Source organism: Mchenga conophoros, linkage group LG8, assembly GCF_057382185.1.
Source record: "Mchenga conophoros isolate Kocher_MC1m ecotype Shallow Benthic linkage group LG8, M_conophoros_male_GT1.1, whole genome shotgun sequence".
Lineage (NCBI taxonomy): Eukaryota > Metazoa > Chordata > Actinopteri > Cichliformes > Cichlidae > Mchenga > Mchenga conophoros.
The window spans coordinates 28,822,650-28,840,168 of record NC_140533.1 but is presented as its reverse complement, the minus strand read 5'-3'; the positions used below and the strand labels follow the sequence as shown (position 1 = coordinate 28,840,168).

The window sequence follows — 17,519 nt, the reverse complement described above, 5'->3', positions numbered from 1 at the left end:
CACCGACAGTCTGAAATGATTTATTCACATATATCTCTGGTGGTGGCACCAGAATGAGAGATGTGATCAGAGGGATGCACACTAACACATCTGGAGCTGTGGGCCTGAAGCAGCTCACAGGCCTCGCTTGGTGTCTTGCACGCAGCCTTCTCAGGATTTCATGAGAACTTGTTTGCTTTACCAAATTCTCCAGAAATAAGAGAACCTGCACAACGTTTTAAAAACTTTATTAAGCTGTATAAATACATTTACTAGACTCACATCAGTACAGGTAAACATCACAGGTCAGCACAGCCGTTTTAATAGTTTACAGACATGTACAGTACTTAAAACATTACAGTGCCGTATTAAAGTACAGTTACACGTTCGATTTAGTCTCCTTAACAGGAGCAAGTTTTAAAACAAACTGAGCCGAGCAGGTCAGGCCCGAACAGCCTTCACATCACATCAGTGTCGTTTAGTCGTTTCTAATGTAAACCATGTAATCTTCTCTGACACGTGAACATCTGCTGCTTTTCTGTTTTACTTGTTTGAGACAGCTGATTAGACAAACCGAGACTTTTGAAGATGACTTTGTTTTAGTGCTGTTCAAAGACCAAACCATTAACTGTTTAAATAACTGGTACAATGATGAGTTTCAGTGCATATACAGAGGAGAAAAGAAGAGCAGGGAGAGATAAGTGGGTTGCATTTCAGCTGAACACTTCATGTAAGTCAGCTCTGCTGCACATCAACACTTTTTTGAAAGAGTCTCGTCCTCTTCCTGTACACTTCTCATGTTGTTCAAAATGCAGTGCAGCCATTGTAGTCGCGCTGACGAGACAGTCACTTTTTACAGGAGATAACATTTCTACAGAATATGAACTTACAGCAACACTGCTGGTTTTACATGTTAACCTCATATTTCAGGCTTCTAGTTTTATTGCTCCGTCTTTGTTGGCGTTTCTGTCCCGGCCTGCTTCCATCCCACGCTCGGGTCTGGTTTGAGGACGATGAAGAAGAGAATTAAGGCTTCCGGGGTTCAATGTTAGTCTTTTTAGTGCTTCTGGACTCAATGCATGGCTGGCGTCGGGGCGATCTGCTCCGCCGGTCCGGTATCTGCTGCTCCTCGTGCTGAGCTGCTCATGGCTCCGTGGTTAAGGGTGACCAGCGGCAAAGCGCTCAGCAGGGCCTTCTCCAGCTTCTGCTCCAAAGCATCCAAGCGGCGGTCCATGTGCTCCTTCAGCCTCTTCTCCATCTCCTCCAGACGGCGCTCCATAGCTGAGTCCAACTCCCTGAAGGGACATAAAAGAAACAGTAACACTTTTTGAGAAAGTTGGACTTAATAAAATCTGTGTGCATCAGCCGCTGGTGTTGCCGATTTATGAGGAGGTATACAGCTGAAGCCACTGTCAGACAAGTTGAAGTGTGCAAGCTGACACTGAATTAAAATAAAGGGGACTATTTAAGGTCAGTCAAACCTTTGCCTGATCATCACTAATCAGAGATGAAGTTTTTTGACCAGGTCGCTGGTCTGTATGTGTATTTCTACTGTGTGATTCTGACAGAGCGGAGTGACTGTGGGCGATTCTTGAAAATGAAGCCACATCAAGAGACAAAAGCCTAAACATAAGCTAAACCACCCACACAGTCGGTGCTGACCATCATCTTCCTCAGACCTCACAATCCTGCTGCATCCACACTGATTCAGCCAAACCACCAGGAGGAAACTTTCTAAACTGAAAACACTAAAAAGATAAATAAATAATTTTTTTCCACCTTAAATATTTTCAGTCTTTTTGCAACATTTCTGTTTTGGTGGTTTACATGCAGAGTCCAACAGCATTACTATTTTGCCCTCAATGATCCTGAAAAATCCACAAAATCCTCCATTTTTTTCTTTCCTTGATTCAGTCACACCAGTCTGGCAGCTCCAGTAACTAAACCAAGGAAACTCCTGTTCAGTCAGTGAGCGCTGTCTCTGATCCTTGTCTGCACACTGATGGTTACTGTACGACATCCTCACAGGGCACTCTCCTGCTTTATGAAATATCAGAAGGTAAAAGTATGACAGGCTTGATGTACTGCGCTTCCATATCGGTAATGAAGGCCTCAGTCATACAGGCCTAGAGGTCAGTTGCTGACAATTTAGCAACCAGGTGCTGGGAAAAATGAGTATTCCACAACAAGCTGGCAAGTGGTTGCTGGCGATTGCTGTTAAGCTAAAGCCCCTTCACACAGGCTTGGAGACCAGTCAGTCGCCGCCGAACAACTACTCACCACTAGAGAAAAGTGTGTATTCTGTGAGTGATCAGCAAATAGTTACTGGAAGCTTCAGGCAGTCTCTAGAGTGACATCCATTGTAAAGAGATATGCAGAAAACCTCCTTACATTTCTTTGGTCGCTAGCAGAGGGCTGCAGTAACCAGACGTTTGCATGGAAAACACCAACTTATCTGCAAAAACTCAAAAACGACTCAACACACAGCAGTGAATCTTTAACACAAACTGGAAATGGAGACAATCCACCTTCAATTTTAAAGCTGGCAATCTAATTATGCATAATGAAGACTAGTTAAAAATGTCTCTGTGAAACTCAGACTAAGACGAGTCTTAGTTTGGAGCAAATAAATGAACCCATCTCAGATTACAGCAGACCTAAAGTCAGATAATCTACAAACAAGCTGTTATAAAAAATGTTATTAACCTTCACGCTGTGATAAAAAGGCAATAAAAAGTAAATGTGCACGTGAACTCCAGACAAACAGCATCAGGGGGAAAGAATAAACAAAGGAAGTGAACACACAGAGAGAAAACACAAGGAGCTAAACTTCAAAATAAAACAGGAAGCAAACAGAAATGGAGACCAGGAATAATCTCACATAAACACAAATAAACACAAACACGTGAGAACAGAGGAAAAACTACAAAAACACAAAGGAGCAGAAAAACTAACAACAGCCAAAGACGATTATAAAAACCGAGACAATTAACATCTACTGTTCAAAGCAAGCAAAGCCTTTAAGTAATCTACACCATTTATTACTTGTCCTCGGTTTTCTGGCGTCACGCCTGAAGTCTTAAACTCTTTAAATATTTTAGTCCGACGACTCGTGGGAAAGACGTACCGTCGTGTCGCTGTCCTCGATGTGGAGTCACGCTCTGTCAGCCCACATGTGCTGCACAGATCTGACAGAGAGCCTGATTTATTGTGCAGTTTAACTCACAGAGACATTTTTATTTGAAGAGTGACACTAGGGTCAGCTGGAAAGTTACTCCAGCCACAAATAAATAAATACATAAAGGATTCTGTTTGTTCTGATGCAGCTTTTCAGATATTTTAATGAGTCACACAAACAGCGGTCCTGATAAATGACCTCTATTGTTTCAGTATCAGCCAGCCTCTAACCAACGGCAGCGCCTTCTGCCTACCTGTGCCTGTCAGCTGTTTAACAGCCAGAATGATTTTTGGGAATCACCACAGGAGAGATCCTCCCAGCAGATGTCATGATATCCATAAATATTCCAGCATGTAGGAAATGTTTGGGCGTCTGCTCATTCTTCACTAACACTATCAGCTAGAAATGTGACCTCAGACAATCAAAAGCATTGTTCTGTTGGACAAACGAGTCTCTGTTTAATCCACACGCTCAGAGCCTCAACAACGTGACTGTGCAACAATCACACAGCTGTGGTAACCGAAACACAGCAAACACAAATGCTTACTGTTCCGATAACAACAGCCATACCTCGCAGTTTTATATCATTTACATCAAGGCAAGGCAAGTTTATTTGTATAGCACAATTCAACAGCAAGTGATTCAAAGTGCTTTACAGAGACATTAGAAACAAAAACAAATAAAAAGCATGATTTAAAATTGATTAAAACAAGCAAACAAACAAACAAACTAACTAACTAATTAACAAACAAACAAACAAACAAAACAGATAAAATCAAAACAGATAAGATCAGTAGTTAAATGTAAGTTTTGAAATTTAAGCTTAAAGTGTGGATTTGGTGCTTTATTCAAATGCAGCTGAGAACAGGTGAGTCTTCAACCTGGATTTAAATAAACTGAGTGTTTCAGCTGATCTGAGGCTTTCTGGGAGTTTGTTCCAGATATAAGGAGCATAAAAGCTGAATGCAGCTTCTCCGTGTCTGGTTCTGACTCTGGGAACTGATAAAAGACCGGATCCAGATGACCTGAGGGATCTGGAAGGTTCATACTGGGTCAGGAGGTCATTGATGTATTTTGGTCCTAAACCATTCAGAGCTTTATAGGCCAGCATCAGAACTTTAAAGTCTATCCTCTGACGGACAGGCAGCCAGTGTAAAGACCTCAGAGCTGGACTGATGTGGTCCACTTTTTTGGTCTTAGTGAGGACTCGAGCAGCAGAGTTCTGAATGAGCTGTAGTTGTCTGACTGATTTTTTAGGTAGACCTGTAAAGATGCTGTTACAGTAATCAAGCCTACTAAAGATGAATGCATGGACTAGTTTTTCCAGGTCCTGTTGAGACATCAGATCTTTTATCCTTGATATATTCTTGAGGTGATAGTAAGCTGATTTTGTTATTGTCTTAATGTGTTTTTCTAAGTTTAGGTCTGCATCCATCACTACACCCAAATTTCTCGCCTGGTTTGTGGTTTTTAGATGTATAGATTGAAGTTCTCTGGTGACCTGTAATCGTTTTTCTTTGGCGCCAAAGACTATTACCTCAGTTTGTTTTTGTTTAGCTGGAGAAAATTGTGGCACAACCAGTCATTGATTTCCTCAATGCATTTACCAAGAGCCTGTACAGGGCCTCGGTCTCCTGGTGACATTGTGATATATATTTGTGTGTCATCTGCATAGCTGTGATAGTTTATTTTGTTGTTCTTTATAATCTGTGCCAGTGGGAGCATGTAGATGTTAAACAGAAGGGGTCCCAAGATGGAACCTTGGGGAACTCCACATGTGATACTTGTCTGCTCAGATGTGAAGTTACCTGTTGATACAAAGTATTTCCTGTTTTCTAAGTATGCTTTGAACCAGTTTAGTACAGTTCCTGAAAGACCTGCCCAGTTCTCCAGTTGTTTGAGTAATATGTTGTGGTCAACTGTGTCAAATACTGCACTGACATCATTAACAAGAAGAAAATTTCACCAAGTGGCTCCACAGTGTGAGGAAAATGTGACAGGCATGTGGTGAGCAAACACAAGTGTGAGTATGTTTAATGACGCCAGATGCAGGAGGAGCTTCTGGGAAGAAAACAATTAAATCAGAAGAAAAGGTCCCAAACACAACAGCAGAAACGGGAACGACTGACAGATCTGTGCATGTGAAAGGCCACAGCTGATAAAGCTGTCCAGAAACACACATGTTAGGTTAGGTGTTTATTCTAAATGAGCTGGGTGAGGTAGACAGAAGTGCGTAAGATAAAGTGCTGTATAAATGAATGTATGGTTGAAGTGTTGAAACAGCTGGTTTAATGTAGGAAAAAGTACAATTATGATGCATTTCTGCATTAAAAAAAGAGTGTCCCTAATATTCCGTCTGTGAAGACTTCTGCAGCATGTACACACAAAAACTGAAAACTGAACACCTACCAAGGAACGTGCATTGGACTCGTCCAATTTTAAGACACAGCTCCAGTTAAAAGCAGAAATCCTTGAGCCACTAAGAACCAAAGTCTTTAGTATTATGCAAAAAGCTGCTGCAGGATTCCTGTAATGATTCTTCATGATACTTCACCTACAACACCCCCCTCCTCACCCCACACAAAAAAGGATTTCACACCACCTCCTCCCACCACAACTCTTCATATTCATGAAGCAGATGTGAGGAAGCAGTTTAAGAGTCTGAATGCTCGAAAAGCTCCCGGCCCAGACGGTGTGTCTCCTGCCACCCTCAGACACTGTGCAAACGAGCTGGCCCCAGTGTTTTCTGGCATTTTCAACTCCTCACTGCAGGCATGTCATGTGCCTGCCTGCTTCAGGTCCTCCACCATAATCCCTGTCCCCAAGAAACCTAGGATCACTGGACTAAATGACTACAGACCCGTGGCTCTGACATCTGTGGTCATGAAGTCTTTTGAGCGCCTGGTTCTCTCCTATCGCAAGACCCTCACGGCCCCCCTCCTGGACCCCCTGCAGTTTGCATACAGAGCCAACAGGTCTGTAGATGACGCCATCAACATGGCCCTACACTTCATCCTGCAGCATCTGGACTCCCCAGGAACCTACGCCAGGATCCTGTTTGTGGACTTCAGCTCTGCCTTCAACACCATCCTTCCAGACCATCTCCGAGGCAAGCTTTCCCAGATGAATGTGCCTGATCCCATCTGCCGGTGGATCACTGACTTCCTGACGGACAGGAAGCAGCACGTGAGGCTGGGAAAGAATGTCTCGGACTCCCGGACCATCAGCACCGGCTCCCCTCAGGGCTGTGTTCTTTCTCCTCTGCTCTTCTCCCTGTACACCAACTGCTGCACCTCCACCCACCAGTCTGTCAAGCTAATCAAGTTTGCAGATGACACCACCGTTATTGGGCTCATCTCTGACGGGGACGAGTCTGCCTACAGGAGGGAGGTTGAACGTCTGGTGTCCTGGTGCAGCCACAACAACCTGGTGCTGAATGCCCAGAAGACAGTGGAGATTATTGTGGACTTCAGGAAGCACACGGCCCCACTCCCCCCCATCATCCTGACTGACACCCCCATCACCTCTGTGGACTCATTCCGCTTCCTGGGTAGCACCATCACCCAGGACCTGAAGTGGGAGCCCACCATCACCTCCGTCATCAAGAAAGCCCAGCAGAGGATGTACTTCCTGAGGCAGCTGAAGAAATTCAACCTGCCAACACGGACGATGCTGCAGTTCTACACTGCAATCATCGAGTCCATCCTCACCTCCTCCATCACCGTGTGGTACGCTGGAGCCACTATCAGGGACAAACAGAGACTGCAGCGTGTTGTGCGCTCTGCTGAGAAGGTGATTGGCTGCAGACTCCCATCTCTGCAGGACCTGTACACCTCCAGGACACTGGGGCGTGCAGCTCGGATCTCAGCTGACCCTTCTCACCCTGGACACAGTCTGTTTGACCTGCTCCCCTCAGGCAGGAGGCTCCGGTCCATTCGCACCAGAACCTCTCGCCATAAGAACAGTTTCTTCCCCTCTGCTGTTGGACACATGAACAATAACCATATGACTGTACCCGCCACTAACACATGACCCTACGCTGTGTTCACTGCATCATTCCATGTTTGCACTGATCACCACCTGCACTCATGTATATATCATGTATATATCTATCTACTTAGCACTTTTAATTCTTATTCTCATTTTTATTTTCATGTCTATTTAAGCTTAATTTATAACAGTATTTATAACAGTATGTTTGCACTGAAGCACCGCAGCAATTTCCTAATGTTGTAAACCTGCTCAACATTTGGCAATAAAACCCTTTCTGATTTCTGATTCTTTTCTAACACAAGGTGGAGCCAAATCATCTGATTCCAACATGGAGCTGCTGTAGGAAAAGTGCTCGCTACACTCGACTCACCACGTGCCGTTTCTCATCATCTTCTCCTTCTCTGCTGCAGCATCATCCAGTCTCAGCTGGGTCACCTGACCGCAGACGTTCTGGAGCATGGGCAGAAGCTCGGGACCGGAGCCGAACCCCTGGTTGACCCCCTGTTCCTTCAGGAAGTGCGACAGCATCTCTGTCAGCTGAGTGTAGCTCATCGGGCCGCCGTTCTCACTGGGACTCGCTGGAGACGGATAAAAGGTTTTATCGAGGTGTTAGAGAATTACCACAAATAAGTTTTTCTACAAGTAGAAGCCCAAATCCACTCCTTAGTGACTACCATGTTCATGTATGTGACCATAACAGACATGATCATCCTTACTAGTGTTATCAGTGCTGACACTGGACATTGGCAGGTCTACGGAGGAGGGGGTGGAGCCCTCCGACATCACTCCGTTCTGGGTCTGTGAATCTTCATCTGCAGGCCTCAGGAAGCTGTCTGGAGGCTAGCGACATTGAAAAACATCTGACTTACAGAGTGTTTAAACATCTTCTGAACACACATTATATCTGCGTCAAGCTGACAGAAGCATACAGAGATGCAGGTGGATTTGTGTGCATAGTCTCTAAAAGGATATCTGACTTTACTTAACTTTAGTTGTGAATCTGAGCAGCTGGTGGAAGATTACCTGATTCCTTCACTGCTTTAAGCTGAAATACACTCACTGCACATGTGGACAAAACAAGCTAAAGCCAGAATCTGACTTTCAGATGTCTCTCTTATCATACATGTAAACAAGACAAATCTGAAATAATACTGTAGCACAAAACTAGTCGGACTAGCTGAGCTTAGCTAAAGAGCCTCTGATCACAGTGGCTTCTTTTTTTATCTACCTTTAAATCACATTAGAATTTATAGCTGTGGCATCTAAAGGTTCCAAGAAAACATAAAAACCTCTAAACGTCAATCAGCTTTCTTCTTTCTGTACAATTATATGCGGACAATTAGAATCACTCAAACATTTCACATAATAGAAAAACACGATCATCACAATCAATGAAGTGGTCCAAGGTTTTTCTTTGAGTTCATCAAACAGGCAGCATTAATGGATTAAAGTTCTGGCAGACACTCCAGACCAAACCTCAGACTCCAGCCAGTTTAGTTTTTCTGAACTTTCTTTGTTAATCCAGGCTTTCTGCTTCAGGCTCTGTTCACACTCACAAAATCACTTCACTCTTTTCTTCTGCACCAAACTGGTGTGGGCCGAGTTTTTAAATGGTCTAATCTAAGAACAAAGAACAGCACAAATGGGTTTTTGTACCTTAAATTCTGCAGGTCGAGGCAGAATATTGCCAGCTCCTGGACACATGCTGACTTCTCTCCCCAAACCAGAGAAAGCTCCACTGCCCATCAGGAGAGGCAGGAAACCAGCCAGAGAGCCGGTCTGATTCTGGAGAGACAAACACCAACACATGCTTCAGTCCCTGTTTCATTCTTTATGTCTGGTTAGTTCTTATGCTTTGGACACTCAGAGAAGCCGTTCCAGTTCCAGTAACAGTAAGATCTGAGACAGAGGCCTGACGAGGTACACAGAAACTCAAATCCATAAGGCATACTCTCATCAGCAGGAAACACCCACATTATAAATGTCAGAGAGAGCATCTCTGAGCTAATTTACCTTCTGCTGGAACTGCACCATTTCCATGAGATTCTGAGCTCCTGGCGACAGGCTTGTTCCCATCTCCTCCATCAGACACTGCACTCGCTGCATGTCTATGCCCGGGTTTGGGGCTGGGCAGGACTGCAGCAGCTGAAGACTCACGATGACTTTAGCCACCATAACACTGCTCCTACCTGCCAGGGAGAGTAACTGGGAGAGAAGCAGCTCGTTAGATTCTCATACAAACACGACTGTGTAACAAACTGCATAAACTAAAATGTTCTGTTTTACCTTCACTTCACAGGCAGAGGATGGCTCCTCAATGATCAGCTGCTTCTTATAGAAAGGCCCTCTGTCAGCACTGTGATTCACAAACAAAAGAAGAAGCATCACTTCTTAACATCAGACAATCAGCAGCGTCTTTATCAGAAGACCGAAGACCCTTTGCTCATTGGCTCTTCTGACCTGTGCAGCCTGTGTACCTGTCTAGCTGGATGCTGTCGTCCTTCGATCCCCGTACAGTCCCACAGTACTCTCCGGTCTGGCTGTAAACCTCCATGGTTCGAGCCTCACTTATAACGAGCAGGCGGCTGATGGTGGCAGGTAAGCTGGGGTTGCAGTGGAACTTCAGGACACAAGGAGACCCTTCCTCCATCTGCTCTAGCAGCACTGGATCACCACTGTGTGTGGCAGATAAGTGGGAAATGTACCATTCACTTAAATAAAAGGAAAATCCACTTCTCATCTTTGCCTTCTGTGCGACTAGACAAAGATTAATTGCAACTGCCTATTGATTATAGCACTAACTGCTTCTTAATATCAGCTAGAAGCTTCTTACCAGTGAGTTTCTTCTCTGTCCAACTCACTGACTTCATCTTCTTCTTTGGCCGTGTTATTGATGTGAACAGGAAGAACGACGTCAGCCAGTTGACGCCCCTGAGTGTGACAGACCCAAGCAGCTTCACTTTTCACAGAGATGTCCACCATAATGCTGCGGCTTGCTGTAACCTTTGAGCCAACGACCTAGGATACAAAATTGGAAACAATTAGGAGAACGGGTTACAGATTCAAGACAAGATTAAAGACTGAATAAAGCCACTGTAAGACAGAAACAATAAGAGTCATGTGCTTTTGTCTTTGGCAAAGATAGTGGATATACTGGAGCTGCAGCTCCAATATATCCACGATCCTTCCTCTGCACACATCCAAACCATCCCAGCCTCACTCTCTCTGTCTCCAGACCGCTCAGCCTCAGCTGTCCCTCTGATGTACTCATTTCTAATCTTGTCCATCTTTGTCACTTCCAGTGAAAATCTTAACATGTTTTGCTCGTGTTGTCTTTTTGTCTCCATCTTCTTCTTGTGCACTGTCCGTTGCTTGTATGGTTGACCCTAGGTATTTAAACTCATCCACTCACTCAGCCTCTTCCACCTGTCTCCCTCTCATTCATGCATGTATTCTTTCTCGCTTCTTCCAGCTCCCTCGTCTAACTGCGGATCACAGTGTCGTCTGCAAACATCATAATCGACAAACACTGCTGTCTGACCTCATCTGTCAGCCTGTCCATCACTACTGCAAAGGAGCTCAGAGCAGATCACTGGTGTAATCCCACCCTCAGCCCACCTGTCTCTCTTACCGCACACCTCACCACTGTTCTCTGCCAGAGTGCCAAAGTTCCTCTTTTGACACACTATTTTCCGCTTTCGCTGATCCATAAATAAAGAGTGAAGCTCCTTATGACCTTCTCTATATTTCTCCATCAGTACTCTCAAACATCACATCTCTGGAGTTCTTTCTCAGCATGAAACCATACTGCTGCTCACCGATCATCACGTCGCTGCCTAACCTAGCTTTAACAACTCTGTCCCAAATCTTAAGATATGACTCGTCATTTTGTTTTTACTCTCTGTAAACTTTTATTTCAACTAAAGTTTGCTTTTATGATCATTCTTTTTCTACTTTAAGTAATAGAAATGCTGTGCAGTCCCACACAAAGCGGGACCGCTGGTCTCCCTGGTCCACAGTTAGTCAGGTGGGCCAGATTTCAGATTTAAATGAATATGATGATGAATATGTGATATGTTTGATTTCTGACAGTTTGTTTTAAATTACAGGCACAAATGTTACTCTGAATGACGTGTAGTGCAGGAGTACACACAGTACTGATCGGTTGTATGTTGTCACATCCGATTCTTTGCTACAGCTGCAGTAACTCTGTGAACGTCTCGCCGTGACGGGAAATAAAGCGCGTTTACCTTCAGAGTGCCTCCTGAACCCGCTGAGAAGAAGCTTCCAGGCTCTTCTTCTTCACGTTTCTCCAAACATGTCTGAAAATCTGCTAATTTTAGCAACAATTAACGGCTAAACGATTAGCTGAAGCTACAGCTGACACGCGACGCTGGATCGTAGGATTGTTGTGGTGTGACGTCATCAACAGGCGCCGCTCGGAATGCCGTTGTTCCGTTCCTAACGTCTGTTTGGTAACTAAAGACACGTTTATTTCTTGATTTAAATTAAAAACTTTTCCGGACCCAACAGAAACGTGTACGTCGGTTGTGCAAAATCATCCAGAGTAACTCTGAGGTTGTGTTTTGACTGTTAATCCTTGTTGAAGTTAAAATAACGAATGTCTCTGTGAACCTGGGCATGGACTTCACTGAGTGCTACCGAGACACGGTGTCCAGTGTGGCCGCTGCTGCTCGCTCAGGCTGCACTAGGCGGCTGAGGACGCTGATTCAGAGAGGCTGCAGTGTGGACTGTCGGGACAACCGAGGCTGGACCCCCCTGCACGAGGCGGCGGCAGCTGGCAGCAAAGTGTGCGTCCAGGAAATCCTGTCAGCTGTCAGAGGTAAGAGAGGCTGCTGCACAGGTATCCAGTACTACTTCCTTTAGGTGTCTCCAAAGGCGGATCATCTGCCTTCCTTCGTCTCACCCTATCCCAGCATCCTCCTCTGTCACACCAACCCTCTTCATGTCCTCCTTCACACGAACCTCCTCTGAGGTCTTCCTCTTTTCTTCCTGCCTGGCACCTCCATCTTCTGCATCCTTTGGCCACTGTCCGTCTTCTGCACATGTCCGAAAGGTCTCAGCCTTGCCTGTCTAACGTTGGATGCAAAGTTAGAAGAGACCCTAGTGTCCAACAGTCCCCATCGCTCCAAACAAGAAGGGGCTCAGAGCCAATCCCGGATCTTATCCCACCCTCACCTTCAACCCATCTGTCACTCCTACCCTCCTCCACCACTGTCTCACTGCCCTCTAATATGTCTTGCACCAGCCTCACATACTTCTCTGCCACTCCTGATGTTCTCACACAGTAACACAATATGTTTGGGCCCATTACAGTCATACTATGTTTGACTGGCAGATGTACCTGGAGCAGCTTCAAAGGGATGCGTGTCTACTCCCGGGATCGAATCAGGGAGCTTTCACTTGATAGAAAGTGAAAACTGAGATTATTTATTGCTTTTTCATAAATACATGCTCATTTTGCATTTTTAGGACAGCAGCATGTTTAGTTCAAAAAACATTTAACAACAACTGCCAAACTTTTGAAAAGCAAAGTGCTTTCACATTGTTGCTCGATGTGGTATTTCAGATGGACGACAGGTCGGGACTACTCAAGTACATTACACAAGTACTTCTTTACTCAAGTAACGGTGAAAAAGTACACAAAAGTACACACTCTGATATGTGCTCAAACTTCCACCTTCCATATTAATATTATAATAAAATATTATTTATACAAACTTTATTTCAACTTAAATTCAAATTCTAATAAATTAACTCAGCTTGAACTCCTGATATGCTGAACAAAAAAAGAAAGGGAATTTAAAAAGCTCTCTTTGCTGCTGACTGCACTTTAGATGTGTGACTTTGTCGTGAAACCCAAACAGTAAGATGACTATAGTGAAAGGTTAAAGTGGGATTTTACAGATTTTGTGCACAGCCTGTCATCAGCCGGCCCGTCCTGCTCCTCTTTATGGATTTATCCAGCAGGATATGAGCTGATGTTACATGAGCTGTCGTTTTATTGATTTACATGGATGCTTCTTTGTGAAAAAGATGTACTTGTACTTGTATTGACAGGCAGAATCTGATACTGTGGAGCCTTTCATTGAGCCAGGTCAGCTTGACACTGAAAAGAGCAGAATCCTAATATTTTCCATTACATGGCGTTCCCATTGACAGCATAAGGCTAGTGCAAAGGTGGAATCCAGTGTATGAATCAGTTTGTGGCTTTGATGATATTTCTTAGAAACATTGCATTTAAAATGTCCATTAGAAAATGTTAGTCTCTCCTCCTCTTCTGTAGCACAAGCCGCAGCTTATGGGCATCTGCACCAAAGAAATACCGTTCCATATCATTTAAGCCAGGAGTGAGGAAGTCCAGGCCTCAAGGGTCGGTGTCCTGCAAGTTTTAGATGTGTCCTTGATCCAACACAGCTGATTTAAATAGCTAAATGACCTCCTCGACATGTCTTGAAGTTCTCCAGAGCCCTGGTAATGAACTAATCATGTGATTCAGGTGTGTTGATCCAGCGTGATATCTAAAACCTGCAGGACACCGGCCCTCGAGGCCTGGAGTTCCCCAAACCTGATTTAAGCCTGATTGAATCCCAGAGTATACTGAATAAATAAATGATGCAAACTGTATTTTTTTTCCTCTCTGATCTCTTCATGTGCGAGCACCGGTGATGGATATTGTTCCTTCTGCTTGGGGTCTGATTAGTTCGATGTCTGGAAAGTACCCAAAGACAGGAAATAGTAGCTCACATATGTTAAACCTAAACAAAATCAGCCTGGTTAGAAAATGTAAGAAGTAGAGATGTTTGTGTTAAAATGAAGAGAGTAAAATTCAAAGTAAATGGCCTGTATTTATATAGCGCTTTACTAGTCCCTAAGGACCCCAAAGCGCTTTACATATCCAGTCATCCACCCTTTCACACACACATTCACACACAAAGTAAAGTAAAGTACAGAAGCACAGTATCTGTACTTCATTACTTCCCACCTCTGAGGGTATTTCTACTCCTTCTACTTCTCTGCTGGACTCCAGATGGATGTGAATGATTAATGGATAAATCAGTCACTTCAGCAGCTGTTTTAAAGTTATATGTGCGTTTCTCTTATTTGCGTTTTGTTCTTCCTCTTTGGTTTCCGCCTGTGTGCAGCACGCTCCTCCAGCTGTAGTCGTGTTTATGTGAACCATCTGACGCATGAGGGTGAGTCTGCCTGTTACCTGGCAGCGCAGTGTGGACACCTGTCAGTGGTCCGACTGCTCCTCAAAGCACACGCTGATATCAACCAGCTCACTAACGACTTGTCCTGTCCTCTTTATGAAGGTATTACAACTGCGCTTCACTGATGTTTAATTTTTTTCTGTTTTTGCTTGTCTAACCCTTTAAGCTCCTCTAACCAAATGAATGTCCCAAAATGTGCTTCCAGCTGTTAGCCACGGGCACACAGATGTTGTAGCACTGCTGGTAAGAAAAGGTGCTGAGGTCAACAGAATGCACACAGAGTCCGGCTGGACCTGCCTGCACCAAGCTGCATATAAGGTAGGCATTAGCATTAGCACTCACGCTCTTAAACGAACAGTTTTCATTTAACAGTAGATCATGACTTTTTGGTTTCGGTCAGGAAAGCATGGTCACATCTGTTGGGGATTTTCCCTTATTGCCCTTAAGTTTTCTGACTGGCTGCAAGGCACAGAGAGAGAGAGACTTTGTGCATGTATTAACCTTTTTATTACATTTCACTTATAAATGAACTCATTTTTTACCTTTGAACACCTGCAGAAAATGTGCAAACTGGCACATAAAAGTTCAGCAGAATGCAGGGATGCAGTGATTTCTTGTGATGCTCACTGTGAAGAATGTAGGGCTTAAACGTTCCTGCTCTCTGCTGCCAGCATTAGCTGTGGGGTCCTTGTGTGTTTGCTGATTGTATTTAAGATCATGTTTCTCCCAAAGGGCCACACTGAGATCGTGCGCATTCTTGTTAACAAATGCAACCTGGAGGAAGTAGATGATTACAGGATTTCCCCGTTATTTGTGGCTGCACAGTACGGACAGAGGGGGTGCCTGGAAATGCTCGTTAACGCCGGTAAATATGATTTACTTTTAATGGTAGCTGTACATTTGTTTTCCTCCTTGTTAAAGGATCTCATGCTCCATGTCCTCTTGGCCTCTTCTTTAGGAAGTAATTAAGTAAAATAGATTACACAGTTAATTTTTAACCTGCTTTCACTTCAGGTGCCAACGTGAACACGCAGGCAGTTGATCTGAGTACACCTCTGTTCATCGCCTCTCAGGAGGGACACCAGGCCTGTGTGGACTTCCTGTTGGACCACGGGGCTGACCCTAACATGGTCTGCAGTCACGACTGGCCTCAGTTTGCCATTCACGCCGCAGCCCAGTTTGGTCACATCGGGTACTGACACATAAATTAACCTCTTTTAAAATAAGGCTGATTGTGTATTTTTGACGTTTTGATATTCTGTCACTCCAGCATCCTCAGGAGCCTCATAGCTGTTACGGATCATGCGTGCGACCGTGGCGAGAGCATGGTGAGTCCGGTGTATGTAGCTATTAACAGCGATCAGACCAAGAGTGTGGAATTGCTGTTGAGGGAAGGTTACAGCCCAGACGCCCAGGACTGCTCACACACCCATGGCCTCCTCTCACCGCTCTCCCTGGCCTTGTATCGCACACCCCAGAAACCTTACAGGTGTGTAAGAATGCCGATTTTACCACCTTGCACATATTTGCAAGATAAACCAGATGGTTTATTTTAGTTTGATATTAAAATCTCTTTCAGTGAGTCGGTGAAACTGCTGATAGCTGCAGGAGCAAGGTTGAATGAGGAAGATTGGATTTATGCTTTGGCCACTGACGAAGCAGACCTGCTGCAGCTGATATTTGAGCACCGGTGGATACCTCGCCCAGAGGCTGTGACCAGCGACGAATCTGTACTGCAGCATGATGGGAAAACTGAGCTGAAGCTGAGAGAACTGAACGAGATGCTCTGTGTGGCTCTAAACCAAGTACATTTTGCTGGCTGCTGGCTTCCTCCTCTCCTGAAGGCAGGACTGGAACCATCTTTACTGCTTCAGCCCCACATGTAAGGCGCCACTCCACCTCTGTCTCCTTAGTTATCAACAAGCTGTAATAGGTTTGTTCCCTGTTCCCTGTTTGGGCCTCTAAAAATCAAAAGCTTGACTTTGTTTAATTTGGCCAGGCACAGTTTCAGGGTCACCCTCTCATGCACAGCTGCTGTTTGGAGAAATCACAGAGGATGTTCTAAGTAAACAGTTCTCTAACTTTCTGACTCGCCCACTTCAGAAGCCAAAATAAGGTCAAACCCCACAGTTAACAGGTTTTATTAGTCAGTGATGTTAAACGAGGATCCCAATTAAATTTTAGTGACATTAAGATTAGCACAGTAGCATTTGCATCAGCCTGTTTTTGCCTGCCAAAATCAAATTCACTCATCTTAATTGCACTCATTTTATTTTCCTACCTTCACTCACCAGCAGTGGCCGTTTCCCCCACCAGAAGAGGACTTCGGGGGAATAATCTTAAAAAAAAAAAAAAAAGCTTCCATATTTAAAGCTGTCTGGATATGCCTGAGAAAATTATTTTAAACAGGAGATCGGCTAAATTTAAGTCAGGATCCAAAGCTGGTTGATCACCCATCATCATTATCTGTTCCTTTGTGTCATCTGTCCTTTGTAGGTTGGAAGAGGCAGACAGCCAGGTGTTAAATTACCTCCTTGAGTTTGTAAACTGGTCGACTTTATCTCCCCATTTGAAACATATTCTGGATCGAAGGGTGGCAGAAAAGTCCTGGGATCCACATCCATGTTTCGGTACAGCAGTAAATATGCACTGCAGAGTTTAAATAACCTGCACGTGGAAACACTGCAGCGATTGATCTTTTCTCTCCACCTTCTTTCAGACCCCGTCCCCTGTCTTTCCCACATCTGCCGGCTGCAGGTCAGAGCACTGCTGGGACCAGATATCCTGATGAGGACCAATGTCGTCCAACAGCTTCCTGTCCCCAACCTGCTTCATGATTTCCTTAAATTCAGGGACATCCCAGAAGCTTCATACCCACACGCGCCACTATTGCCAATTTTACAGCGAATCGAGGAACATCGCAATACACACCAGCACAGACATGTTCTATGACCACATCGGTGTCTTATGTTCAACCCAAGAATCCATATTATTCCATTAAATGCAAATATTCAAGTCTGGTTCATCATTTTATGCACATTCCTATTTGGAGTATGGATGGATTGGAGGTTTAAACAGAAGAATGTCAGGTACAGAAGAGGGACAAATTAATAGAAAAACCAAAAAGCCTCTTA

General features: G+C 44.4%; 2 protein-coding genes across 2 annotated transcripts; one reads left to right on the top strand and one right to left on the bottom strand.

Moving 5' to 3' along the window:
* Positions 1-211: 211 nt before the first annotated feature.
* lg8h10orf88 (linkage group 8 C10orf88 homolog) lies at positions 212-11,982 on the bottom strand. The gene is made up of 9 exons (XM_085285471.1): positions 11,401-11,982; positions 9,984-10,168; positions 9,628-9,825; positions 9,437-9,506; positions 9,164-9,355; positions 8,807-8,935; positions 7,867-7,990; positions 7,521-7,728; positions 212-1,274 (listed from the first exon to the last, which is right to left on the bottom strand). Exons 2-9 carry the CDS (start codon positions 10,130-10,132, stop codon positions 1,052-1,054), a joined length of 1,293 nt encoding a protein of 430 aa, XP_085141597.1. The 5' UTR covers positions 10,133-10,168; positions 11,401-11,982; the 3' UTR covers positions 212-1,051.
* On the top strand, positions 11,559-17,400 carry asb3 (ankyrin repeat and SOCS box containing 3). The gene is made up of 9 exons (XM_085285456.1): positions 11,559-11,993; positions 14,317-14,487; positions 14,591-14,703; positions 15,118-15,250; positions 15,400-15,577; positions 15,656-15,874; positions 15,965-16,267; positions 16,882-17,015; positions 17,105-17,400. Exons 1-9 carry the CDS (start codon positions 11,792-11,794, stop codon positions 17,335-17,337), a joined length of 1,686 nt encoding a protein of 561 aa, XP_085141582.1. The 5' UTR covers positions 11,559-11,791; the 3' UTR covers positions 17,338-17,400.
* Positions 17,401-17,519: the final 119 nt, after the last annotated feature.

Coding starts and splice junctions, on each gene's coding strand:
- lg8h10orf88 (XM_085285471.1), bottom strand. CDS start 10,132: ATGGTGGACATCTCTGTGAAAAGTGAAGCTGCTTGGGTCTGTCACACT. Junction 9,356..9,436: donor CCTCTGCCTGTGAAGTGAAG/GTAAAACAGAAC, acceptor CTTCTCTCCCAG/TTACTCTCCCTGGCAGGTAG. Junction 7,991..8,806: donor CTCGACCTGCAGAATTTAAG/GTACAAAAACCC, acceptor CAATGTCGCTAG/CCTCCAGACAGCTTCCTGAG.
- asb3 (XM_085285456.1), top strand. CDS start 11,792: ATGGACTTCACTGAGTGCTACCGAGACACGGTGTCCAGTGTGGCCGCT. Junction 14,704..15,117: donor TGCACCAAGCTGCATATAAG/GTAGGCATTAGC, acceptor TTTCTCCCAAAG/GGCCACACTGAGATCGTGCG. Junction 15,875..15,964: donor ACACCCCAGAAACCTTACAG/GTGTGTAAGAAT, acceptor AATCTCTTTCAG/TGAGTCGGTGAAACTGCTGA.